We start from the raw sequence: 26,023 nt of genomic DNA, 5'->3' as shown, positions 1-26,023 counted from the left end.
TGGATGCCCACCTGTCTTACCACTGGCTTGACAGGTGGGGCAGGAGAGGCAAAACTCCTTAACCATGTTGGACATATTGGGCCAGTAGAAGTGGTTGACTAACCTCTCCCACGTCTTGGTTTGTCCCAAATGTCCAGCAAGGGGAATGTCATGGGCCAATGTTAGGATGAACTCTCTGAACAGCTGAGGCACTACCACTCTCCTAGTGGCACCAGGTTTGGGGTCTCTGGCCTCAGTGTACAGGAGCCCATCTTCCCAATAGACCCTATGTGTTCCATTTTTCTTGCCTTTGGACTCTTCAGCAGCTTGCTGCCTAAGGCCTTCAAGAGAGGGACAGGTTTCTTGTCCCTTACACAGCTCCTCCCTTGAGGGTCCCCCTGGGCCCAAGAGCTCAACCTGATAAGGTTCAAGCTCCAAAGGCTCAGTTCCCTCAGAGGGCAGAACTTCTTCCTGAGAAGAGAGGTTCCCTTTCTTTTGCTGTGTTGCAGTTGGTTTCCCAACTGACTTTCCTGTTCTCTTGGTAGGCTGGGCCATTTTTCCAGACTCCAGCTCTACTTTTTCACCCTGTGCCTTGCACTGTGCTCTTGTTTTCACACACACCAGTTCAGGGATACCCAGCATTGCTGCATGGGTTTTTAGCTCTACCTCAGCCCATGCTGAGGACTCCAGGTCATTTCCAAGCAGACAGTCCACTGGGATATTTGAGGAGACCACCACCTGCTTCAGGCCATTGACCCCTCCCCATTCTAAAGTTACCATTGCCATGGGATGTGCTTTAGTTTGATTGTCAGCATTGGTGACTGTATAAGTTTTTCCAGTCAGGTATTGGCCAGGGGAAACCAGTTTCTCTGTCACCATGGTGACACTGGCACCTGTATCCCTCAGGCCCTCTACACTTGTCCCATTAATAAAGAGCTGCTGCCTGTATTTTTGCATGTTAGGCGGCCAGGCAGCTAGTGTGGCTAAATCCACCCCACCCTCAGAGACTAGAGTAGCTTCAGTGTGGACCCTGATTTGCTCTGGGCACACTGTTGATCCCACTTGGAGACTAGCCATTCCAGTGTTACCTGGATTGGAGTTTGGAGTGGAACTTTTCTTGGGACAGGCCTTGTCTCCAGTTTGGTGTCCATGCTGTTTACAGCTATGACACCAGGCCTTTTTGGGATCAAAGTTTTTACCCTTGTACCCATTGTTTTGTGAAGAGGCTCTGGGCCCACCCTCCTGTGCAGGTTTTTGGGGGCCTGTAGAAGACTCTTTACTATTTTTAGTTTTGGTTGTCTCATCACCCTTCTGCTGGGGAGTCTTTGTGACCCCTTTCTTTTGGTCACCCCCTGTTGAAGTCTTGGACACCCTTGTCTTGACCCAATGGTCCGCCTTCTTTCCCAATTCTTGGGGAGAAATTGGTCCTAGGTCTACCAGATGCTGATGCAGTTTATCATTGAAACAATTACTTAACAGGTGTTCTTTCACAAATAAATTGTACAGCCCATCATAATTATTTACACCACTGCCTTGAATCCAACCATCTAGTGTTTTCACTGAGTAGTCAACAAAGTCAACCCAGGTCTGGCTCGAGGATTTTTGAGCCCCCCTGAACCTAATCCTGTACTCCTCAGTGGAGAATCCAAAGCCCTCAATCAGGGTACCCTTCATGAGGTCATAAGATTCTGCATCTTGTCCAGAGAGTGTGAGGAGTCTATCCCTACACTTTCCTGTGAACATTTCCCAAAGGAGAGCACCCCAGTGAGATCTGTTCACTTTTCTGGTTACACAAGCCCTCTCAAAAGCTGTGAACCATTTGGTGATGTCATCACCATCTTCATATTTAGTTACAATCCCTTTGGGGATTTTCAACATGTCAGGAGAATCTCTGACCCTATTTATGTTGCTGCCACCATTGATGGGTCCTAGGCCCATCTCTTGTCTTTCCCTCTCTATGGCTAGGATCTGTCTTTCCAAAGCCAATCTTTTGGCCATCCTGGCTAACTGGATGTCCTCTTCACTGGGGTTATCCTCAGTGATTTCAGAGTTGTTGGTCCCTCCTGTGAGGGAACCAGCATCTCTGACTATTATTTGTGGAGTCAGGGCTTGAGAAGCCCTGCTCTCCCTAAGTAGGACTGGAGGGGGGGAATTTCCCTCCAAGTCACTATCTTCATCCTCTGAGTTGCCATCCTCAGAGGGGTTGGCCTTTTCAAACTCTGCCAAAAGCTCCTGGAGCTGTACTTTGGTAGGTTTGGGGCCCATTGCTATTTTCTTTAGTTTACAGAGTGACCTTAGCTCTCTCATCTGTAGATGGAGGTAAGGTGTGGTGTCGAGTTCCACCACATTCACATCTGTGCTAGACATTATGCTTCTAAAAGTTGGAATACTTTTTAAGAAACTAAAACTGGTTCTAGAATCTAATTCAAACTTTTACCAAACTTTTAAACTCTAAAAGAAATGCTAAACAGGATCTAACACAAGGCCCTAGCAGGTCTTTTAAGAATTTAGAAAACTTTTCAAATTGCAAAAATCAATTTCTAATGACAATTTTGGAATTTGTCGTGTGATCAGGTATTGGCTGAGTAGTCCAGCAAATGCAAAGTCTTGTACCCCACCGCTGATCCACCAATGTAGGAAGTTGGCTCTGTATGTGCTATTTCAAAGTAAGGAATAGCATGCACAGAGTCCAAGGGTTCCCCTTAGAGGTAAAATAGTGGTAAAAATAGATAATACTAATGCTCTATTTTGTGGTAGTGTGGTCGAGCAGTAGGCTTATCCAAGGAGTAGTGTTAAGCATTTGTTGTACATACACATAGACAATAAATGAGGTACACACACTCAGAGACAAATCCAGCCAATAGGTTTTTGTATAGAAAAATATCTTTTCTTAGTTTATTTTAAGAACCACAGGTTCAAATTCCACATGTAATATCTCATTCGAAAGGTATTGCAGGTAAGTACTTTAGGAACTTCAAATCATCAAAATTGCATGTATACTTTTCAAGTTATTGACAAATAGCTGTTTCAAAAGTGGACACTTAGTGCAATTTTCACAGTTCCTGGGGGAGGTAAGTTTTTGTTAGTTTTACCAGGTAAGTAGGACACTTACAGGGTTCAGTTCTTGGTCCAAGGTAGCCCACCGTTGGGGGTTCAGAGCAACCCCAAAGTCACCACACCAGCAGTTCAGGGCCGGTCAGGTGCAGAGTTCAAAGTGGTGCCCAAAACACATAGGCTAGAATGGAGAGAAGGGGGTGCCCCGGTTCCGGTCTGTTTGCAGGTAAGTACCCGCGTCTTCGGAGGGCAGACCAGGGGGGTTTTGTAGGGCACCGGGGGGGACACAAGTCCACACAGAAATTTCACCCTCAGCAGCGCGGGGGCGGCCGGGTGCAGTGTAGAACCAAGCGTCGGGTTTATAGTGGAAGTCAATGGGAGATCTCGGGATCTCTTCAGCGCTGCAGGCAGGCAAGGGGGGAATTCCTCGGGGAAACCTCCACTTGGGCAAGGGAGAGGGACTCCTGGGGGTCACTTCTCCAGTGAAAGTCCGGTCCTTCAGGTCCTGGGGGCTGCGGGTGCAGGGTCTCTCCCAGGCGTCGGGACTTTAGGTTCAAAGAGTCGCGGTCAGGGGAAGCCTCGGGATTCCCTCTGCAGGCGGCGCTGTGGGGGCTCAGGGGGGACAGGTTTTTGTACTCACAGTCTTAGAGTAGTCCTGGGGTCCCTCCTGAGGTGTTGGATCGCCACCAGCCGAGTCGGGGTCGCCGGGTGCAGTGTTGCAAGTCTCACGCTTCTTGCGGGGAGCTTGCAGGGATCTTTAAAGTTGCTGGAAACAAAGTTGCAGCTTTTCTTGGAGCAGGTCCGCTGTCCTCGGGAGTTTCTTGTCTTTTCGAAGCAGGGGCAGTCCTCAGAGGATGTCGAGGTCGCTGGTCCCTTCGGAAGGCGTCGCTGGAGCAGGATCTTTGGAAGGCAGGAGACAGGCCGGTGAGTTTCTGGAGCCAAGGCAGTTGTCGTCTTCTGGTCTTCCTCTGCAGGGGTTTTCAGCTAGGCAGTCCTTCTTCTTGTCGTTGCAGGAATCTAATTTTCTAGGGTTCAGGGTAGCCCTTAAATACTAAATTTAAGGGCGTGTTTAGGTCTGGGGGGTTAGTAGCCAATGGCTACTAGCCCTGAGGGTGGGTACACCCTCTTTGTGCCTCCTCCCAAGGGGAGGGGGTCACAATCCTAACCCTATTGGGGGAATCCTCCATCTGCAAGATGGAGGATTTCTAAAAGTTAGAGTCACCTCAGCTCAGGACACCTTAGGGGCTGTCCTGACTGGCCAGTGACTCCTCCTTGTTATTCTCATTATTTTCTCCGGCCTTGCCGCCAAAAGTGGGGCCTGGCCGGAGGGGGCGGGCAACTCCACTAGCTGGAGTGTCCTGCTGGGTTGGCACAAAGGAGGTGAGCCTTTGAGGCTCACCGCCAGGTGTGACAATTCCTGCCTGGGAGAGGTGTTAGCATCTCCACCCAGTGCAGGCTTTGTTACTGGCCTCAGAGTGACAAAGGCACTCTCCCCATGGGGCCAGCAACATGTCTCGGTTTGTGGCAGGCTGCTAAAACTAGTCAGCCTACACAGATAGTCGGTTAAGTTTCAGGGGGCACCTCTAAGGTGCCCTCTGTGGTGTATTTTACAATAAAATGTACACTGGCATCAGTGTGCATTTATTGTGCTGAGAAGTTTGATACCAAACTTCCCAGTTTTCAGTGTAGCCATTATGGTGCTGTGGAGTTCGTGTTTGACAGACTCCCAGACCATATACTCTGATGGCTACCCTGCACTTACAATGTCTAAGGTTTTGTTTAGACACTGTAGGGGTACCATGCTCATGCACTGGTACCCTCACCTATGGTATAGTGCACCCTGCCTTAGGGCTGTAAGGCCTGCTAGAGGGGTGTCTTACCTATACTGCATAGGCAGTGAGAGGCTGGCATGGCACCCTGAGGGGAGTGCCATGTCGACTTACTCGTTTTGTCCTCACTAGCACACACAAGCTGGCAAGCAGTGTGTCTGTGCTGAGTGAGAGGTCTCCAGGGTGGCATAAGACATGCTGCAGCCCTTAGAGACCTTCCTTGGCATCAGGGCCCTTGGTACTAGAAGTACCAGTTACAAGGGACCTATCTGGATGCCAGGGTCTGCCAATTGTGGATACAAAAGTACAGGTTAGGGAAAGAACACTGGTGCTGGGGCCTGGTTAGCAGGCCTCAGCACACTTTCAATTGTAAACATAGCATCAGCAAAGGCAAAAAGTCAGGGGGCAACCATGCCAAGGAGGCATTTCCTTACAGATACTTACTACAATTGCAAAAGTCAAAGCTAGCTTTCTCTTCAATAAAGATACATCTTACCGCAATTTCAGCCTACCTGCAAATTACGCACTCAACTTCATTATTTAGGATACCAGTCATAAAAGCATTTATGGAAGGCCTAAAAAAAATTATACCACACGAACACCACCAGTTCCTTCATGGAACCTCAACATTGTCTTAACACGACTCATGGGTCCACCTTTTGAGCCCATGCACTCTTGTGAAATGCAATACTTAACATGGAAAGTTGCATTTTTGATCGCCATCACATCTCTAAGAAGAGTGAGTGAAATTCAAGCATTTACCATACAAAAACCATTTATTCAAATACACAAGCATAAAGTAGTTCTACGGACAAATCCAAAATTTTTACCAAAAGTGATCTCACCGTTCCACTTGAATCAAACGGTAGAATTACCAGTGTTCTTCCCACAGCCAGATTCTGTAGCTGAAAGAGCACTGCATACATTAGACATCAAAAGAGCGCTAATGTACTACATTGACAGAACAAAACTAATTCGAAAAACAAAACAACTATTTATTGTTTTCCAAAAACCTCCTACAGGGAATCCAATTTCTAAACAAGGCATTGCTAGATGGATAGTTAAGTGTATTCAAACCTGCTATCTTAAAGCAAAGAGAGAGCTGCCTATTACACCAAAGGCACACTCAACCAGAAAGAAAGGTGCTACCATGGCCTTTCTAGGAAATATTCCAATGAACGAAATATGTAAGGCAGCAACATGGTCTACACCTCATACATTTACCAAACACTACTGTGTAGATGTGTTAACTGCACAACAGGCCACAGTAGGTCAAGCTGTACTACGAACATTATTTCAAACAACTTCAACTCCTACAGGCTGAACCACCGCTTTTGGGGAGATAACTGCTTACTAGTCTATGCACAGCATGTGTATCTGCAGCTACACATGCCATCGAACGGAAAATGTCACTTACCCAGTGTACATCTGTTCGTGGCATTAGTCGCTGCAGATTCACATGCGCCCACCCGCCTCCCCAGGAGCCTGTAGCCGTTTAGAAGTTGATCTTGAACATTTGTAAATTTGTAAATATATTACTTTAAACTACATTATGTACATACGTATTCACTCCATTGCATGGGCACTATTACTAGCATACACAACTCCTACCTCACCCTCTGCGGGGAAAACAATCTAAGATGGAGTCGACGCCCATGCGCAATGGAGTCGAAATGGGAGGAGTCCCTCGGTCTTGTGACTCGAAAAGACTTCTTCGAAGAAAAACAACTTGTAACACTCCGAGCCCAACACCAGATGGCGGGATGTGCACAGCATGTGAATCTGCAGCGACTAATGCCACGAACAGATGTACACTGGGTAAGTGACATTTTCCATATATATATATATATATAGATATATATATATATATATATAAATATTCAAGAGAACTGGTGCATTGTAATCGCACACCAAGGGCTGCACATCATCCAAAGACAAGCTCGTAAAAATAGTGAAAGACCACTAATGAGTAATTTCATCGGCTGCTATTTATTGAAAAGAATTTAAATGCAGGTAAAATCGACCCGCAAAAAGTGGTACACAGGCACAAAAAGAAAATCAATAATGTGCCCACCATAAGCAAACAAACACACGCTGTCCCAACCAAATGTCTACGCGTTTCGGCCGAAGCCTTCAACAGGACATTGGCAACCATTTTAACACTCAACTATTTAAACCATATAGTCCTTCTTTGTTGTTAACTGCATGACTCAAGAGAAGTACAAACAGAGCGGCCATTTTGTAACGTGGCAATTCTAAGTTTGAAAATAAAAGACTGCTAATCCTGTGCTCTGATTGGGATAAGGACTTCAAATATGACATTATATATTTCTTTCATGTTGTACTGCAATATCACGTATATGGTCTGGTCGCCTATAAATACATGAAAAAGTAATAATAATCACAATTGATGATTGTTAAATACAAGGAAAGGAATATCCTATATATGAGGTTTTTTTCTCTTTATCTCTTCCTTTTTACTCTTAATATCAACATATCCATTTTTTACCTAGTAGTTTTAAAAGCCTGATATATAAATAAATAAATATATATACTGTCAATTAATTACAATATATTCAATCTATATACAAGCTATAAATAGGTGACTAAATAGATAAAATACATTCAATCAATTCTAAGAGGGAGATATCAATAAAAGTCATGTCCAGGACGGATAAATATATAAATAGATGTTAATAACCAAAATTCTGTACAATTTATATAAATATCTCCATTACTATTAATAACAATATCAAATTTCATTTTAAATAGATCATAATACAATTCATTAAATTAATCCTAATCCTCCGAATATTAATATATTCTAAAATGGAAAAAAGTTAATATATCCATATCATTGGCAGACCTATCATTAATTAGAAAATTGCAAACAAACCCAACAAATTCAGCAACAGGAAAATATATATACACACCGCTAGCCTCCCCCAGGGGCATATATTACAGTATAAAGATAAATTAGATGAGTGTAACACCCTAAAGTGAATTAATATATAAAGATTAAAATAACAAAAATAAACTAAATTACAGTCCGGAAATGTCATAGACCAATAAAGGATCCTAAAAAGCAATATTTAAAAAATCAAATGAATTTCATATTTTCTACTAGAAAAAATATATATGTAAAAATATATATATATATAAAAAGAAATCAAAAGTCTCATAGATGGACATGAAGCTCTGCGTCCAAATTGTGACCCCAGGGGTGTTCTGTGCCTAGAAGTAAAATCATTTTCGACTCAATTTGTCTCAAGTGCGCAGTTCTGTTCCCTCCCCGGGGATGGGCAGCAATGGTTTTAATACCATAGAATATTAAAGAGCTGCAATTACCTTCATGTACATCCCAAAAATGTTTAGCTAAGGGGTAAGATGGATCATGATTCTTAATAGCTCTGAGATGTTGTAAGAACCTGACTTTTAATTTGTGAATGGTACTGCCTACATATTTTTTGTGACAACCACATTCAATGACATATACAACGTGTTCAGTTTCGCATGTGATACGGTCTATTATGTCACAAATGTTCCCTTCAAAGGTAGTATACGTGTGGGTATTTTGTGCATATAAACAGGATTTACAATGTCCACACTTCCAAAAGCCCAGACTTTTCTTAGCTAGCCAAGAAACATTAGCTTTGGGACTCTGAAATAAGCTTCTGGTGAGATGGTCACCCAATGATTGAGTTTTACGATATGTAATATGTGGATGAGGACCTATACTGTCCTTTATGGCAGAATCATGTCTCAAAACATGCCAATTTTTTTGTATGATGTTATTTAAATGTGAATGTTGGGAATTTAATTCCAGAAACAATCTAGGTGACGATCCCTCATTTTGATCTTGATTATTGATACTACCAGATTTGAAGAGCAGTTTTTCTCTGGACATACTCAAGACCCTCAAATGGGCATCTTTGAGAATCTTCAAGGGGTACCCTCTCTCCAGAAATCTCTGAGTCATAGTAACAATTTCAGTATTGAAGCATTCATCGTTAGAACAAATTCTACGAGCCCGTAGGAATTGACTATATGGAATGCTCCATTTCAAAGCTTTTGGATGGCCGCTATTACCATGCAGGATAGAGTTGCAGGCTGTTGGTTTGCGGAAGATGGTTGTCTGTAAACCATCCTTTTGTACAGAAATCTGGACATCAAGAAATTCTATAGTTTGGGCACTATATTTTAAATCTAAATGAATGTTAAACTCATTGTTGTTCAAAATGCTGACATATTGTTTGAGGGAACCTTCATCACCATCCCAAATAGGAAAAAGATCATCAATATATCTGACCCATAGTATCACTTGTTCCATATATTTACTATTGGAGTCAGACCAAGCTATCTCCTTCTCCCACTAGCCCATATAAAGGTTAGCATACGTGGGAGCAAATGAAGCTCACATTGCAGTCCCTTGTTTTTGCAGATAATATTGATTATCAAATAGAAAGGCATTGTGGGTGAGACAGAATCTTAACATGCTAACTAGCATGTTGGTGTGTTGAAGGAATTCAATTTTCCGAGTACCCAAAAAATGACAACATGCTTGAATACCATACTCATGTTTGATGGAGGTATAGAGTGCAGTCACATCCATGGTTACCAATAAATAATTGGATTGCCATGGAACATTGTGAATCTTAGCTAGAAAATCATTGGTGTCTCGAAGATAAGAGGGTAATTCAGTGACAAAAGGACATAGGAAGAGTTCCAAAAAGCGGGAAGTATTTTCTAATAGAGATGAATTCATACTAACTATAGGTCGACCAGGGGGATGTTTTACATTTTTATGAATGTTTGGTAGAAAATAGATACAGGGAGTTCTAGGAAACATGACTTTGAGATAAAGGTATTCACTTTGGTCAATTAAATCATCAGTGTGCCAGCTATCAAGCATCTCCCAGTAGATAGTTTGATATTCATTGGTAGGATTTATGGTTAGTTTTTGATAATGCTGTTTGTTGGACAGTTGATGGTTAGCTTCCTTCATATAGCTATTAATATCCATGATTACAATATTCCCTCCTTTATCGGAGGGTTTGATGACAATGGTATTATTGGATTTGAGCTCATTTAGATCTTTCCAATCTGAGGCTGAGAAATTAACTCTCTGAGCTTTTTTCGTTTTCATACTTTTCCAATGATTCCGAAAATGATCAATATCATCAACAACCAATTCATAGAACATATCAATCATATTACCCGTCGGTAATTGAGGATTGAATCTACTGGAGGGTTTTAACATACTGGCAATAGTCTGATTTGTAACAAATCCCATATCAGTTAAAATGTTATAGTCTTCACCTGTACCATTACTAACATCATCTGGACAACTCAACTTCCCAATTTCTACTAAGTCAGGCACTTCATTAATATGAAACCCAGAAGGAGTGTCTACACTTGTGTTGGAACCAGATGTAATAACCTTCGCTTTCTTAGAAAAATGTTTCAACAACCGCAACTTGCGTGTATATTTATACAATTCTATTCTGGTATCAACATAATCCCAATGATTATCAGGACAAAAACTTAACCCTAAATTTAAAATACGTTCTTGATTCAAGGTTATTTGTACTTTGGAAATATTCACAATAATATTGGGATTATCAGATTGAAAAGTCCCCTCTAGTCTTGATATTTGTGATTTCTGCCTCTTCCCCCTCCGCGTCTTGAACCTCCTCGACTTCGTCCTCTGCCCCTGTTTGGTTGTGGCGTGATTGATTGCAATAGTCTCATTTCCCCATGAAAATCCAGTTTATTTGCAGAGGCTTCATCAGCTGATGAGCTTAAGTCAGAACTGTCTTCTACTGAATTAGTTGTTACATTGGGACTATCCGTCATCGCGATTTTATCTTGTGCTCTGAGTGTGTTAATTTGCAAGCAAATGTGTAGATTCTACCTATATATATATATTATGGTTTTTCATTATGTTGCATCATGAAGGTTTTATGTCTATATGTATTTATTGGATTTATTGTGTAAGTCGGTTTCCACCTGTTCGCCTCAAAGGCACGTAAAAAATGGGTGAAACTGACGTCCGCACGCCGACGAGGACCTCTTATTGGCACAGTGACGTCAGACGGAGTCGCGTGGAGCCGTGCAATTGTGACGTCCTCGTCGACGTCGAGAGCTGGGAAGAGAACTTTCCGTCGGATGCTGGCGCAAGGATGAATTCATAAGGTGAGGAATCCACAGGTAGCTATTGTATCCACCAGAAAAAGCGTTACCGAAGGTAAGTAACTTGTTCTTCACTATCAATGAAGCAAAGTCACAACTGACTCCTTTGCAGATGCCTCCATTCATTGAAGCTGTCTTGGACAGCGTGCTGTTGTGGGCCTTCTGTCCTCCTCAGTAAGTTCATGATATTATGGCTGTGATCCCAATGTTTGTGCCCAATCCTGGATCACAGTAGAGCAGCTCTGAGTTTCTTGGCCTTCTAGCCATCTGCAATCTCCTTGTCAGCTACACCAGGTAGCACATGAAGGCTCCACATGAAGGCTCCACAATGGAATCTGAAGTACCAATGGACCCAGCATAAAGGAAATCTGATGTATGTCATCCAGATTTTGAAGGGGGTGGCTCATAACCTGCAGTGGTGGTTGTTCAAATGAAATTGATTCAGTGGCAGGCCCCTCTCCTTTCCCAACCACCTACAAAGGATGGCCATCTGGAGGAGGTGCAGAATAGAGGACTTTGATCTCCAACAGAAGCTGAGCTCCACATCAGTTTGTTGAAGTTATGTGAGATTTCTCTTCCTGTGAAGGCCTTCCTGCCTTCCCATGAAGGCTTGTGCAGGTTTTCACAGACTACATCACTGCCATGTGGTATTCCAGAAAATAGAGCGGAGAGGGTCCTAGTTTCAAGAGTCTCTGCGCTTCTAGAGTTTGTTGGAGGGCCAGGGCATTTTCCTGGTCTTGAACTCCCTGGCAGGGTTCCTGAATGTCCACGCAGACCAGCGGACATGTCAAGCACACAGTCTGCATCCCAAGGTGGCAAAGGGCATCTTCCAGCAGTGGGGAGAAAACTGGCTAGATCTTTTTGCCACCATCTAGAACAAGCAGTCTTGAACATTTTGACAGCTGAGTTATCCACAATTAAGATATGCATCCAGCTAGAATTGAATAGAGGACTGCTGCATGCTTTCCTGCCTCTGTTTCTCCTGCTACTGGTTCTGAAAAAGATCAAGAATGGCTGGCACAAAGTCACCTTGATGGCTTCCAAATGGGTCAGGATTGTGAGGTACCCAAAACTTCTGGTCATAAGAATCTGTTTTCTGATCAGGCAGGAGGGGCTTGTGTTGCAGTAGAAGGATAGGGTGCTCCACTTGAATGTGCACAATCTACACCTACCTGCATAGAGATTGAGCTGCGGCAACTAACAGTTTTATCTGCCACCTGAGATGGTTGATGTCATTGCCACCAGTTACCCTTCCACAAAATCCATTTGTGCCAGACACTGGAACAAATTTTTGGCTTGGCGATCATAAGATTGACCATTCACAAGCAAAGCTGTTGCACGTTTTTATTTGTTTTATCCTTAGCCCAGCGAGGCCTGGCAGTAGACAGTATTGAAGGCTATATGTTGGGCATTTCAATGTTTATTTGACCAACTGCCCTTGCTTAAATTACCTGTTCGGATGTGGCTTATTAAAGGGTTGACACACATGTCCCCTCCCAAACAGTTTGAGGTGCTGTAATGGAACTTCAATTTGCTCTTGACATTTCTCATATGTAAGTCCTTCGAGCCGATGCATAGTTGCTTACTGCAAGACTGTCTTCCTCATTGCCATTATGTCAACTCGTCAAGTGAGTGAACTCTACGCACTTTCAGTGCAATTGCCATACTACATCTCCTTTTTCCTGGACATGTTTTTGCTGTGCACTCGAGCAGCATTCTTGCTAAACTGTATGACTCCTTTTCACTTTGGGCAATCTGTAAGCATGCTTCCGTTTTTTGCTCCCTCACACCCCTCAAAAGAGGAGGAGAGTTTCCAGTATCAGGACCCCGATACCACCTTAAGCCCTACATTGATCATATAAGGGGACACCGTGTGGTCTATCAGCTTTTTGTGGTGTTCTTTGGGCTGAAGAAAAGGAAGGCTGTGCAGAAGACTACCCTTTGCAGGTGCATCAACATCTGCTACGCACTGGCTAAGAAGGGGCCCCTCAACAGTCTCAGGGCCCCTTTTCACCAGCGCTATGGCTACTATGACTCTTTTGGTACACAAATGCCAGCCCTTGACATCTTCTAGGCTGCAACGTGGGTGTTAGTAGACATGTTAATGAAGCACGGTTCCCTTGTTGGCCAGATCTGGCGAGACAAACCCTGGGCCACGTTTGTGTTATAAACAACTGTAAAAAATAAAACATACATAAACAAATACCCAAATACTGACCCTGTAGCAACAATGGCTGCTTTTTACAAAGTCAGACCTCTGCTCGGTCCAGCTGGACTTTGTGGTCAGAATCCACTCCGAAGATCATCCGCCACCTTTGGTAGGTACTGCTTTGGTGTCTACTCTAAGGTGAGGCATCTATGGTTAGAAGGATCCATCAGAAGGAAAAAGTTTCTTACGTTTTGTAACGCTCTTTCTGGTGGATTCTCTGCCTAACTGCATATTCCTTACCACACTCGCACCTCTTTGTTCTGTCAGGTGACCATTTTCATTACAATCAAAAAGGTCCCAAGTTAGCGTTCACCATACTGGTTCCTGCAATTATTCACGCTTCACGTCTGACAGTGTAGAAGGTGAATTAGGAGGACGCAGGATTGGAACTTACATGCATCTCTGCACTGTCACTTCCAGGGCGGAGCCACACCTAGCAGCTCACAGGAGCACTATTGAAAAATGTTTCCAGATCCAGTCTGGTGCCTGGGGAATATTCTAATGTGAAGAATCTGCGGCTAGTTAGAATATGCAATATATAAACCGCATTAACAAAGGTACGTAACTTGTTTATTTTCTCCTTCTTATAGAGTTTCAGACATTTAATTACTCTAAGTTTACCAGCTTTGTTTCGACAGGGTCAATATTTCGGTATTTGTTTATATATGTTTTATTTTTTACAGTTCTTTTATAACACAAACTTGGCCCAGGGACATTAGAGTACTTTGCATGGGCAGCAGTCTATATTGCACAATACACAAGATCACATTCTAAGTTTTTTATTAGGAAACAGTGAGTTTAAGTTTTGAGTGTTTTGCCCACAATCGCAGGATTTTGAGTTGACTCTGGGACTCGAAACTGGTTCCCCAGTTCCAAAGTAGGCACCTCTGGCCAGAAGGCCACATGTACTCCCCAAAAATGAATGACTTGGAGGTGAGGGAATGAAGCTAATTCTGAACAGAATAAATGTTCAAAGTGCTTGCCTACTGCATCAATGCATTTCTTTGGCCTCGTATATCTTAAGTCTTAAGGGTTATTACATGGATATTGAATTGGGAGGCAACTGCTGGAAGCAACATTTGAAGTTAAATGAGACCATCAATATTGCATGTTGTATTTGTGTTTAGTGATGCAGAAGACAGAAAAGATTTGTAATAAATATAATACATTGAATGTGACACCGGCTAATTCCAGGGAGAAAAGTTACCACTTTCTGCTTTGCTTTATTTATCTCAGTTATGGAGATGATGTGATGTCTTTTGTTTTTTCACTCTACTAGATATGAAGGTGAATGATGTGGTGCCATGGGTCCTGGATATAATCTTACATAAACAGATTGTCAGTGCCAATCCACATGTTAGGCAAGCTGCCTGCATCTGGCTTCTATCAGTTGTGAAGAGGCTTAGCACACATAAGGAAATAAAGGTAACATGTTTCTCTTGGTGAGGTATAATTTTTTGGTCAATGGGGAGTATAAATATTTCTTGTAGGTTCTTTTTCCTTATAGACTTTTGTCCTTTAGAGAAACATCCCAGGTGCTATACTAGGATGCAGAACACATTACTGTAGATGTCACTGATGAGAGCTTAGGTGTCCTTTTGTGGCAGTGTGAAGCAATATAAATACAGAGGTAAGTTTGTACATGGGATTTCACCCTGTTTAGTCACCATTTTTTCTGTCCATCTGATTGATAAGGTTTATGAAAAGCAAGAGTGATGGCTGTGGGCACAGTTGACTTGTATTGACACCAGTGGCGTAGCGTGGGTTGTCAGCACCTGGGGCAAGGCAAGTAATTTGCGCCCCCTAACCCGGGGCAAGGCAAGTAATTTGCGCCCCCTAACCCGTGGATTTAGTCTCTTCCAAGATGTTGCGCCCGGTGCGGCCGGCCCCCCCTGCACCCCCCACGCTACGCCACTGATTGACACTATATAAGTCAACTTAGTATTGGATCATGACAACTGCAGCCTTGAAAAATAGGCATTTCGATAAGCATACTTATATGTAAAGACAATAAAGTATGCAGAAGCAAAATGTTAAACTGTGTCTCAGTGAACCCTGATTTTAAAGTAGTCTCCCCTCGAATTCCATGTACGTTATCCTTCCTCTTGGGTGTGCCCATCAATATCCTTTTGCACTTCTTATGCACATTTGTATAAAGAATAGCTACTGTTATAGCCCAGTGACTGGAGTCAATGTGAACACTTGCTGTAGCGTTTGGTTCTTTCAAAGTGTTTAGATGCGAGTTATATTGGTTAGGGGCCAACAAGATTGAACTGTGAATATACTGCTTAGCAAGGGGACGCGCTGGAACTTTGCCGAGGCGGAGGAGGAGGTGGGCAGCAGCTGTGTGCTGCATTCAATCAGGGCAGGAGCCCTTTAAATACACGTAAGCGCTCCCGCTCCGCGGGACGCGCTGGAACTTTGCCGAGGCGGAGGAGGAGGTGGGCAGCAGCTGTGTGCTGCATTCAATCAGGGCAGGAGCCCTTTAAATACACGTAAGCGCTCCCGCTCCGCGGGACGCGCTGGAACTTTGCCGAGGCGGAGGAGGAGGTGGGCAGCAGCTGTGTGCTGCATTCAATCAGGGCAGGAGCCCTTTAAATACACGTAAGCGCTCCCGCTCCCGCTCCGCGCTGGAACTTTGCCGAGGCGGAGGAGGAGGTGGGCAGCAGCTGTGTGCTGCATTCAATCAGGGCAGGAGCCCTTTAAATACACGTAAGCGCTCCCGCTCCGCGGGACGCGCTGGAACTTTGCCGAGGCGGAGGAGGAGGTGGGCAGCAGCTGTGTGCTGCATTCAATCAGGGCAGGAGCCCTTTAAATACACGTAAGCGCTCCCGCTCCGCGGGACGCGCGCGGGCGGCGCCCGGGCGAAGCCCGGGCCAAGGGCGGGCCCGTCCTTGCCCGTCCTTGCCCGTCCTTGCCCGTCATTGCCAGGAAGAGGCAGGGCAGGGCCACCCCCCTGACATTTACCTTAAACTGTGGTCCCAGATAACCACTTTCCATTTGACTGCCCGAAGGACAAACTCAAGCCTATTTACACTGCGGTGGGGTAGCTTTCCCCCAAAGCTCTAGGCCTCTACCTAGTTAATGGTCAATTTCCAATATTAACCTGCCTTTGCTCGCCCCGCTGTGATTTTACTTGATTCTCCCACTAAATTTAAGGCCCCTGGTTTTTAGCAAAATGGGTCGACGACGTGGGGGGGGGTTGGACGGGAAATTGCACTCTAACCAAACCCTGGACCGCTTTTTACAAAAGGCCGTTGGGGAACTTGAAAGAGAAATAGAATTAGTGCAACGTCGTCTTGCTGCCCCTCCTTCTGCATCCATTAGCTCAGCCCATGATAGCCCAGTCTCACAGCCCCACCCGCGACTAGAGCTCCAGTCTGTCCCGATTATCCATTCCCCTTCTCCGTCCAAAATTCCTCAAGAGATCCAAGATGATACTCCAATTGCACCTGCCATTTGTGCCGCACCAACTTCATTGGTCCAGTGTCCCCCAATAGAAGGTTCCCTTACTTTAACTGAATCTAATACCAAAGGGAAAAGGAAGCGTAGGGAACCTGTCCTCAAAAATAAACGATCTAGAACCTTGAGTCCCTCTAATCTGGCCCAACCTTCTATTAATGAAATGGCATCAATCTCCTTACACAATACCAATAACTCCCATGCAAATGAGTTTATTAGGGATCTCATAAGAGATGAGCTCTCTAAACTACTTCTTCCTATCTCCAACCGTCTTCAAATAATTGAGGACAAACTTGAAAGTCTTACGAGCAGTCAGCTACCAACAATTTCTTTACCTGTAGAAATTCATCCTAATCATGACTCTACTGTTGCCATTAGTCACACTGGCCAAATTCCCAAAACTTTTCCTCCTTTTCTAAATCACGTCTGGCCTAGTTCTGCTAAAACCCCCAGCATCCTGACGAACAAACCCCATATGGCCTTAGCTCCCTTATTAAAAGGAACCGCCTCATGGAACAATCCAGCAACTAATTCAGGAGACGGCCCCCCCATTAGGGAATCCTCACAGCCAGCATACCAGAAGAAGAATAAGAGTAGGGACTCTCAAGAACCCAAAGTGCTTCATTTACCACCTGAATCATGTCCTTATGTTCTTATTATATCAAATGTTCCTGAACTCAAACCTTATTTTTCTGAATCCTTCACCGAACTCAAAAATAAGGTTATCCACTGGTTGCATGTGAATGCGGGGTTTGCTTTTTCCATGTCATCTTCAATACTGATGGTGAGAAGGGTAGGGTGGGTGGGCCCTCTAGCGAAGATCGGTTTTGGGGATTGTATCGTCATTAATTTTAATTCCCCCGATCTTGTCCAACTACTTTCTTTAAATGCCAACAGACTTTACCCTACATCTGGCAAAACTTCTCTTTGCAGGTTACAAGTGTTCTATCCTCCTTCTATGTCGTCCTGGAGTACTCAATCACCACCATTACACGGGGCCGGCTCGGCTACTCACACACTGCCTACCCCCGTAATTGGTTCTAGACGTCCTCTATCCTCTCTCTCCGAGGCAGACTGACTAGGAGATGCCTTTCAGGATGCGGTATTGTCTAACTGCGAAGCTGAGTCCATTTGCCCTATTGGTCTTAACATCTCGGCCGATTTTGTTGTCCCGGGTTCACCCAATAGTTTAATATGCCAAGCATCTGAGGAATGCATTTCTAATCAGTCAAACGCTCCCTATACCTTGGGTCACATCTGCATGGCCAACCCATCAAATCCAAACACTATTGAGGATATACCCAGCGAGGTTTTAAAGACTCAGAGTGAGAAATCTTCTGATCTTAATCCACCCGAGGGAAGCACCATGGTCCTTAACAGTCCCCCCCCCTAGTATTCTATATGCCCAGAATAAAGTTGGGTCCTCATGCTCAGAGGATCTCGATAAGGTGCTCAGCTGGAATATAGCTGGATTGGAAAGCAAATTACACAGCCCAGGTTGGGGTAACCTTATTGATGATCACTTGATTTGTCTTTTTCAAGAAACATGGGCATTAGAACCCAAATATAGACTCGGTTTCAAAAGCTTTTGGGTTCCGGCCCGTAAGTCATCTTCTGGGAGACCTTCGGGAGGGTTGCTTGTGTGGCTAAATATTTCTCTCAGGTGCAAGATAGAAGAATTAGACACTGGTTGCCCGGACTTGCAAGCCCTATTGTTAATGATTTCTGAAGAAAAACACCTCCTTTTAATTAATATCTATAACAGGAATGTGAGTCCCCACTTTGAGTCTGACGTTCTGTCAAACTTGGACTATGTTCTTAAAAGTAATTCCCCCTCTTTTGTTTTAATTGGAGGAGATTTTAATGTTACCTTCGAACCTAATCCTTTAGTCCAAGGAATTTGTAAAGAAGAGGATGCCCATTGGGGCATCCCCCAGTTAGTCTCCAACAAAAAACCAAGATTGAACAAATCTGCACGCTTTTTGGCTGACATCGCACTAGCTCATGGCCTCCGAGCCTGTAATGGCCGCTCACACTCGGATGCTATTTTGCGACCCACTTTTAGGCGCGGAGAACATAGCAGTCGCATTCACTACATACTTCTTGATATCCGTCTTTGGTGTTACATGGTAGATATGAGGGTAGATGAGCAGCCTGTGAGCGACCACGACCCCCTGATCCTATCAACCAGAGGCCTTTTTCCTTTGTTTATAGTGCCTCACTCTAGGTCCAATGTGTCCCAACTGGCCCTAACCAATAATAGACGCAATCTAAAATGGGAATCTGTTATCTCCTCCCCTAAACATTTAGCATCTATCTACAGCTTGCTTGCGAATCATATGGAGTGTATGATCCGGTTAGATGAGTCCGAGGAGGGCGATAGCCTTCTTACAGCCCACACTGATCTGTTCCAATCTTTAAAACAATTTTTCACAAAAGAGACTGTTAACAACTCCAATAAAAAACACAATGCCCCTTGGTTCAATAATTCCTGCAGAACAGCACAACTAGCTCTCCTGGATGCAATTAAAGAAGGCCATGCTGCGACGCTGAGAATAGCCAGGGCCGCTTATAAGAAGGAATGCTCAAAGGCACGCAGAAGTTGGGAGGAGGCCAGATGGGCCACTATCCTGGTTTCAGCCTCATCTAATAATACTTCCAAGTTTTGGAAACTAATAGCTGATAATGACAGTGACTCTTCAGCCGCGCCTGGCTCTACAATCCTCTCAGCAACTTGGGTAGAGCATTTTGGGCAACTTTATGGAGGTCCACCAGAAGTTTCTCTGTGGCCCCCCAATGATTCAACAAACCAAGAGATCATTCCAATTTCTTTTTCTCTTTCCGAAACTAGAGCTGCAATAGACTCCCTGAAATGGGGGAAGGCTCCTGGCCCAGATAAAATTCCAGGTGATCTATATAAATCTAGACCTGATATATGGGCTCCCTACCTCAATTTTATCTGCAATACTATTGCAGCAGGCGCTCCAGTTCCATCTACTTGGAAAGGGGCAGAAATTGTACCGATCTTCAAAAAAGGAAATCCAAACATTCCGGCTAACTACCGTCCAATTAGTCTCCTCGATAACTTCCAAAACATTTATGCGAAACATCTTCTGTCCCACCTTGAGGAATGGATTATTGAGTCTGAAGCCCTTTCTGATTTACAAGCGGGTTTCAGACCCGCTGTGAGCACAGTTGACCAAGCTCTAAGATTTATGTCAATAAAATGGAAGAATGTCGACCTGGGGGGGGGGTAACCTTTACGTGGTCTTTATAGACCTAAGAGCCGCATTTGACCTGATCCCCAGGAATCTGCTGTGGTCAACATTATTAAACATGGGAGTGCCATTTGGCCTCCTGAAACTCATAGCCCAGTTGCACCAAAATACCTTTGCCCAAATCAGGTGTGGACAAGGGGGCGAGCTGACTGACCCTGTAGCTATCAAAAAAGGAGTTAGACAAGGTTGTGTTTTGGCATCTACTCTTTTTCTGCTCTACATTAATAATTGCATCCACTACCTAGAAAACTGCATAAATGATTCTCCAAAACTAGGTGGGAAAAAAATCCCCTGCCTGCTTTATGCAGATGATACGATCCTACTATCAAAATCGCCAATGGGAATTCAACACCTAATTAACCAGTTCTGTGCTTACTGTAGTGATTATGGTTTAGATGTAAACATTAAGAAAACTAAATTTATGATATTCACTACCTCTAAAAAACGACTGCGTACTAATATTGAGATGAATTCGACCCCATTGGAGAAAGTTGAAGAGTTTGATTATTTGGGTTTCAGATTATCTACATCAGGCAAATGGAAGGCAGCCATTGACAAAGGGGCTCTGATCATAAGCCAAAGAGGTGGGGCCTTAGTCCGCAGATCTAGAAAGTCACCGAGCCCCCCTCTGAACATTCTTGCGGAGATTTATAATGTTCAAATCAGAGCAGCAGCCCTATATGGAGCGGAACTTTGGGGGTCCCATAAAAACCTGGACATTCTGCAAACTAAGGAAAATATCTTCCTTAGGCAGGTGTCCAGGCTAGGTACGGGCACTCCAATGACCCCTTTAAGGCTTGACCTTGGTTTAAATGGCATTAAAACCATAGCGGCCTTAAGACCCCTTTCCTACTGGATTCGTCTATGGAAATCTCCTGAACTAGAACCATATAGGCTGGCTATAAGAGAGTTGATAGCCACCCCTAAGGCATTGGAGAGAATCCCTTGGCTGAAAGAGATGAAAATTGCCTGGGACAAAATGGGTCTTCCCCATTACTGGAATCACCCGGATCAAATCCCTGACAAGGCTAGGAGATTTGTTACGAACAGATATTGGGAGAAAGTTAACGAAGATTCCCTGCACCAAAAGAGGGCGGGTAGGTTAACAATGGATTTTCTTCAAATTAAGCATGAACCCTGGGCTGAGATTTTCCTGAACCTCCCTATCCCTCCGTATGCCCGTGCTCTATACCTGCAGTTAAGATATGGCACATTGCCTACCAATGGTTTCACGGCCCATTGGCCATCTAACATCGCTACAAATGATAGGTGTATCTTCTGTCAACATTGTAAAGAAACATCAGAGCATGTATTATTCTTCTGCCCTTTGTACAAGACACCAAGAAAGAGGTGGATTATTCCCCTCTGTAAAAACATGTCATTTCAGGACAGAGTAACAGCCATTAGAATCTGTACGCATGATTTTTCTCCCAGGGTTGCCATTCCAGTTACCAAATATTTATCGGAGGCCTGGTACATCCGTCGCAAGTTCATTGCACCCAAAGGCTCCTGAGCCATTTCTATACTTGTTTTTAGAAGGATTTTAATCTTCTCTTTTTATCCTTTTTGTATTGTTTTTAGTTGGAAATTTCCATTATGAATTTGTTGCCTTCCTTATGACTACCAAGACTGCACAAGCTCATATAGCCTTCTCATATAGTTTTCCTGTTGTTTTCTTTGATTGGTACTCTGATAATGTCTTCTTTTAGTCCAACCAGACTATTTTTTGTCTTTTTTGTCTTTTGGTTGTGCATACTGGTCCTCCAGACAAAAAGTCCTATATTTTAGTTTTTAGCTCTGTCCCCTTTTTTACTATATCTATTCATGTTTTATTTTATTGTATTTATATACTTGATGAAATGCTTTGTTTTGTTGTTCTTATTGTTACACTGTTTTGACGTCTATTGGTTTTACATTGTTATCATGTTTTTACTACATCCTTTTTTTTAAGTATGATTGTTATTATTATTTTAAATGGACTAGATTTCTAGACCGAATGAACTTAATAAATACTGCTTAGCAAGGTATAACATTGGATTTGCTACTGGCTGGCATGATACTTAATACTTGGATTTGTATAATGCTGCTAATCATCTTTGAGGATATCCAGACACTGTCCTTGGGCACAGGCAGATTAAGTGATTTGCAAGAATCAAAGGATATTGAGCCGATGTTGAGACTCAAACCTGGATCCCAAGTTTTAAGGTTGGCAGCTTTGGCCCTTATACCACATCCTCTTCCTCATGATCATTTTTGGATCTCTGTGGAGCGTTATGTGTAGGAATGTGCGTGCTGAACACTTTACATTTCTTTTTTTCCTGCTAAAAGTGCACAGTTTTTCCTTTTTAGGTTTGGCAGTTTGTATATATCTTTGTTAATTGACTTTGAAGTTTTGATATGTGCATGTAGGTTTGTTGTGTGTAACATACTTTCTTCTGGATGTTTGATGCAAGGATTGCTAGGAGGAAGTGAAAGTGCCGTTGAGGTTGCAAACACTTGGCCACTTGTGTGGTTTGGAATAGTTCTGTGTTTTTTTGGTATAGGGCAAAATATGAATGTAACATTGTGGGTGTGATGTTTGGATGGTGAGAGGTTAGCCTAATGTATGACTTGATGCTCTGTTGTCTGTATGATCTGAGTTTTATGCTTTAATGTGTTCTATTGGTGTAGTTGTAAATGTAAAACTAATAAGTGTTGTTGATGTGGTCAATGCTTAACTAATAGATGTCATGGAGCTGTGCTGTCTGTGTTGTGCGTGTGAATGAGTTAGGCGTTGTCTAATATATATTGTTGAAGGATGGTCTAGTATGGGTATAACTTGTGGCTTCATACACTATGAATATAACCTACTGCAGTGTTAACCAACTGCATACTTTGGAGCTATGTTGTATATGTGGTGGTGCAGGGGTTGTGTCTAATACACATGATGGATATAGGCTTATTCTATTATTTTTTTAAACATTTATATAGCGTGGAATTAGTCAAAAAGGTATCCTAGGCCTCCTGTTGTACATTGTTGTGTAATCTGATGTGGATTTCGCTTTGTGAGCTGAGCTTCTCTGTGGATGGCGTACAGGTTAGTTTTCTTTGCTTCTGTGTCCCCAAGCTAGGGAAAGGTGAAAATCGTAAGAGGTAGTCTGCTGATGATTTAAGAATAAAATACTTTGACCTCTAATGCCTCATTTTTTTTTGTTTCTTTTTGTTTTTTTGCCTGCACGGTTGGTAGTTATGAGGATGTACTGATTGAGTGGAAAGACACTAGTCCTTGAGCTGCTTGCCTTGTCAGTGCCAGTGTAACAAATTACACACAGTATTAGTTTACAGCTTTAAGAAGCAATTCCATGTCAGAGGCTAACCAAGGATTGAGAGTACAAGAGATGTAAGGAAATGCCTCCTTGGCATGGTTACCCCCTGACTTTTTGCCTTTGCTGATTCTAAGTTATGATTTGAAAGTGTGCTGGGACCCTGCTAACCAGGCCCCAGCACCAGTGTTCTTTCCCTAAACTGTACCTTTGTCTCCACAATTGGCACAACCCTGGCCCTCAGGTAAGTCCCTTGTAACTGGTACCCCTGGTACCAGGGGCCCTGTTGCCAGGGAAGGTCTCTAAGGGCTGCAGCATGTCTTCTGCCACCCTGGGCACCCCTCACTCAGCACATGCACACTGCCTCACAGCTTGTGTGTGCTGATGGGGAGAAAATGACTAAGTCGACATGGCACTCCCCTCAGGGTGCCATGCCAACCTCACACTGTCTGTGGCATAGGTAAGTCAACCCTCTAGCAGGCCTTACAGCCCTAAGGCAGGGTGCACAATACCACAGGTGAGGGCATTGGTGCATGAGCACTATGCCCCTACAGTGTCTAAGCAAAACTTTAGACATTGTAAGTGCAGGGTAGCCATAAGAGTATATGGTCTGGGAGTAACTCCACCGTTCCATAATGGCTACACTGAAATCTGGGAAGTTTGGGATCACACTTCTCAGCACATTAAATGCACACTGATACCAGTGTGGAATTTATTGTAAAATGCACCAGCCCCTGAATACCAGTCCGACTCCTAGTGCTAGGCTGACCGGTTTCTGCCAGCCTGCCACAACCAGATGGGTTGCTGGCCACATGGGGAGAGTGCCTTTGTCACTCTGTGGCCAGGAACAAAGCCTGTACTGGGTGGAGGTGATTCTCACCTCCCCCTTCAGGAACTGTAACACCTAGCGGTGAGCCTCAAAGGCTCATGCCTTTTGTTACAGCATCCCAGCTAGTGGAGATGCCCGCCCCTCCGGCCACTGCTCCCACTTTTGGCGGCAAGGCTTGAGGAGGTAATGAGAAAAACAAGGAGGAGTCACCCACCATTCAGGACAGCCCCTAAGTTATCCTGAGCTGAGGTGACACCTGCCTTTAGAAATACTCCATCTTGAGATTGGAGGATTCCCCCAATAGGATTAGGGATGTGCCCCCCTTCCCTCAGGGAGGAGGCACAAAGAGGGTGTAGCCACCCTCCAGGACAGTAGCCATTTGCTTCTGCCCCCTAGACCTAAACACACCCCTAAATTTAGTATTTAGAGGCACCCCAGAACCCAGGAAATCAGATTCCTGCAACCTGAAACGAGAAGGGACTGCTGACCTGAAAGCCCTGCAGAGACAACGGAGATGACAACTGTCTTGGCCCCAGCCCTACCGGCCTGTCTCCAGACTCAAAGAACCTGCACAGAGACTCATCCGACGGGGACCAGCGACCTCTGAAGCCTCAGAGGACTGCCCTGAACCAAAGGACCAAGAAACTCCAGTGAACAGCGGCTCTGTTCAAAACCAGCAACAACTTAGCAACTTTCTTGCAACTTTTAAAGACCTCACTATTCCCGCTGGAAGCGTGAGACTTCACACTCTGCACCCGACACCCCCGGCTCGAGCTCCAGAGAACCAACACTACAGGAAGGACTCCCAGGCAACTGCGACCTCGTGAGTAGCCCGAGACGACCCCCCTGTACCTCCACAGCAACGCATGCAGAGAGAATCCAGAGGCTCCCCCTGACCGCGACTGCCTGTAACAAGGAACCCGACGCCTGGAACCAACACTGCACCCGCAGCCCCCAGGACCTGAAGGAACCGAACTCCAGTGCAGGAGCGACTATCAGGCGACCCCCTGCCTAGCCAAGATGGTGGCTGGCCCGAGAAGCCCCCCTGTGCCCTGCCTGCACCACTAGAGTGACCCCCGGGTCCCTCCACTGATTCTAATACAAAATCCGATGCCTGCTTTGCACACTGCACCTGGCCACCCCTGTGCCGCTGAGGGTGTGTTTTGTGTTCCTACTTCTGTCACTTCCCCCCCCCCCCCCCTCCCCTCAGTGCTCTACAAAACCCCCCTGGTCTACCCTCCGAGAACACGGGTACTTACCTGCTGGCAGACTGGAACCAGAGCACCCCTGTTCTTCATAGGCGCCTATGTGTCTTGGGCACCTCTTTGACCTCTGCACCTGACTGGCCCTGTGCTGCTGGTGTGGTAACTTTGGGGTTGCCTTGAACCCCCAACTGTGGGCTGCCTATGCCCAGGAACTTATACTTGTAAGTGTCTTACTTAACTGACAAACTAACCATTACTTACCTCCCCCAGGAACTGTTGATTTTTGCACAGTGTCCACTTTTAAAATAGCTTATTGCCATTTTTACTAAAACTGTGTCTACTATTGCTCTAATTCAAAGTTCCTAACTTACCTGTGTGGAGTACCTTGCATTTTATGTATTTACTTCAAATCTTGAACTTGTGGTTCTAAAAATAAATTAAGAAAATATATTTTTCTATGTAAAAACTATTGGCCTGGAGTTAAGTCTTTGAGTGTGTGTTCCTCATTTATTGCCTATGTGTATACAAATGCTTAACACTACCCTCTGATAAGCCTACTGGTCGACCACACTACCGCAAAATAGAGCATTAGAATTATCTAATTTTGCCACTATCTTATCTCTAAGGGAAACCCTTGCACTCTGTGCACACTATCTCATACTTTGAGATAGTATATACAGAGCC

General features: G+C 44.2%; 1 protein-coding gene across 2 annotated transcripts in view; it reads left to right on the top strand.

Annotated features, from left to right (window-relative positions):
* The window catches only part of ECPAS (Ecm29 proteasome adaptor and scaffold), a 790,558-nt gene that overhangs the window by 375,547 nt on the left and 388,988 nt on the right, over positions 1–26,023 (top strand). For both annotated transcript variants that reach the window (XM_069240017.1, XM_069240008.1), the window contains exon 25: positions 14,543–14,688. In XM_069240017.1, the coding sequence (XP_069096118.1) occupies positions 14,543–14,688 (146 nt within the window). The remainder of the gene's footprint in view (positions 1–14,542; positions 14,689–26,023) is intronic.

The sequence above is a fragment of the Pleurodeles waltl genome, chromosome 1_2 (assembly GCF_031143425.1).
Source record: "Pleurodeles waltl isolate 20211129_DDA chromosome 1_2, aPleWal1.hap1.20221129, whole genome shotgun sequence".
Taxonomy (NCBI): domain Eukaryota; kingdom Metazoa; phylum Chordata; class Amphibia; order Caudata; family Salamandridae; genus Pleurodeles; species Pleurodeles waltl.
This window is presented reverse-complemented; position numbering and strand designations above follow the sequence as displayed.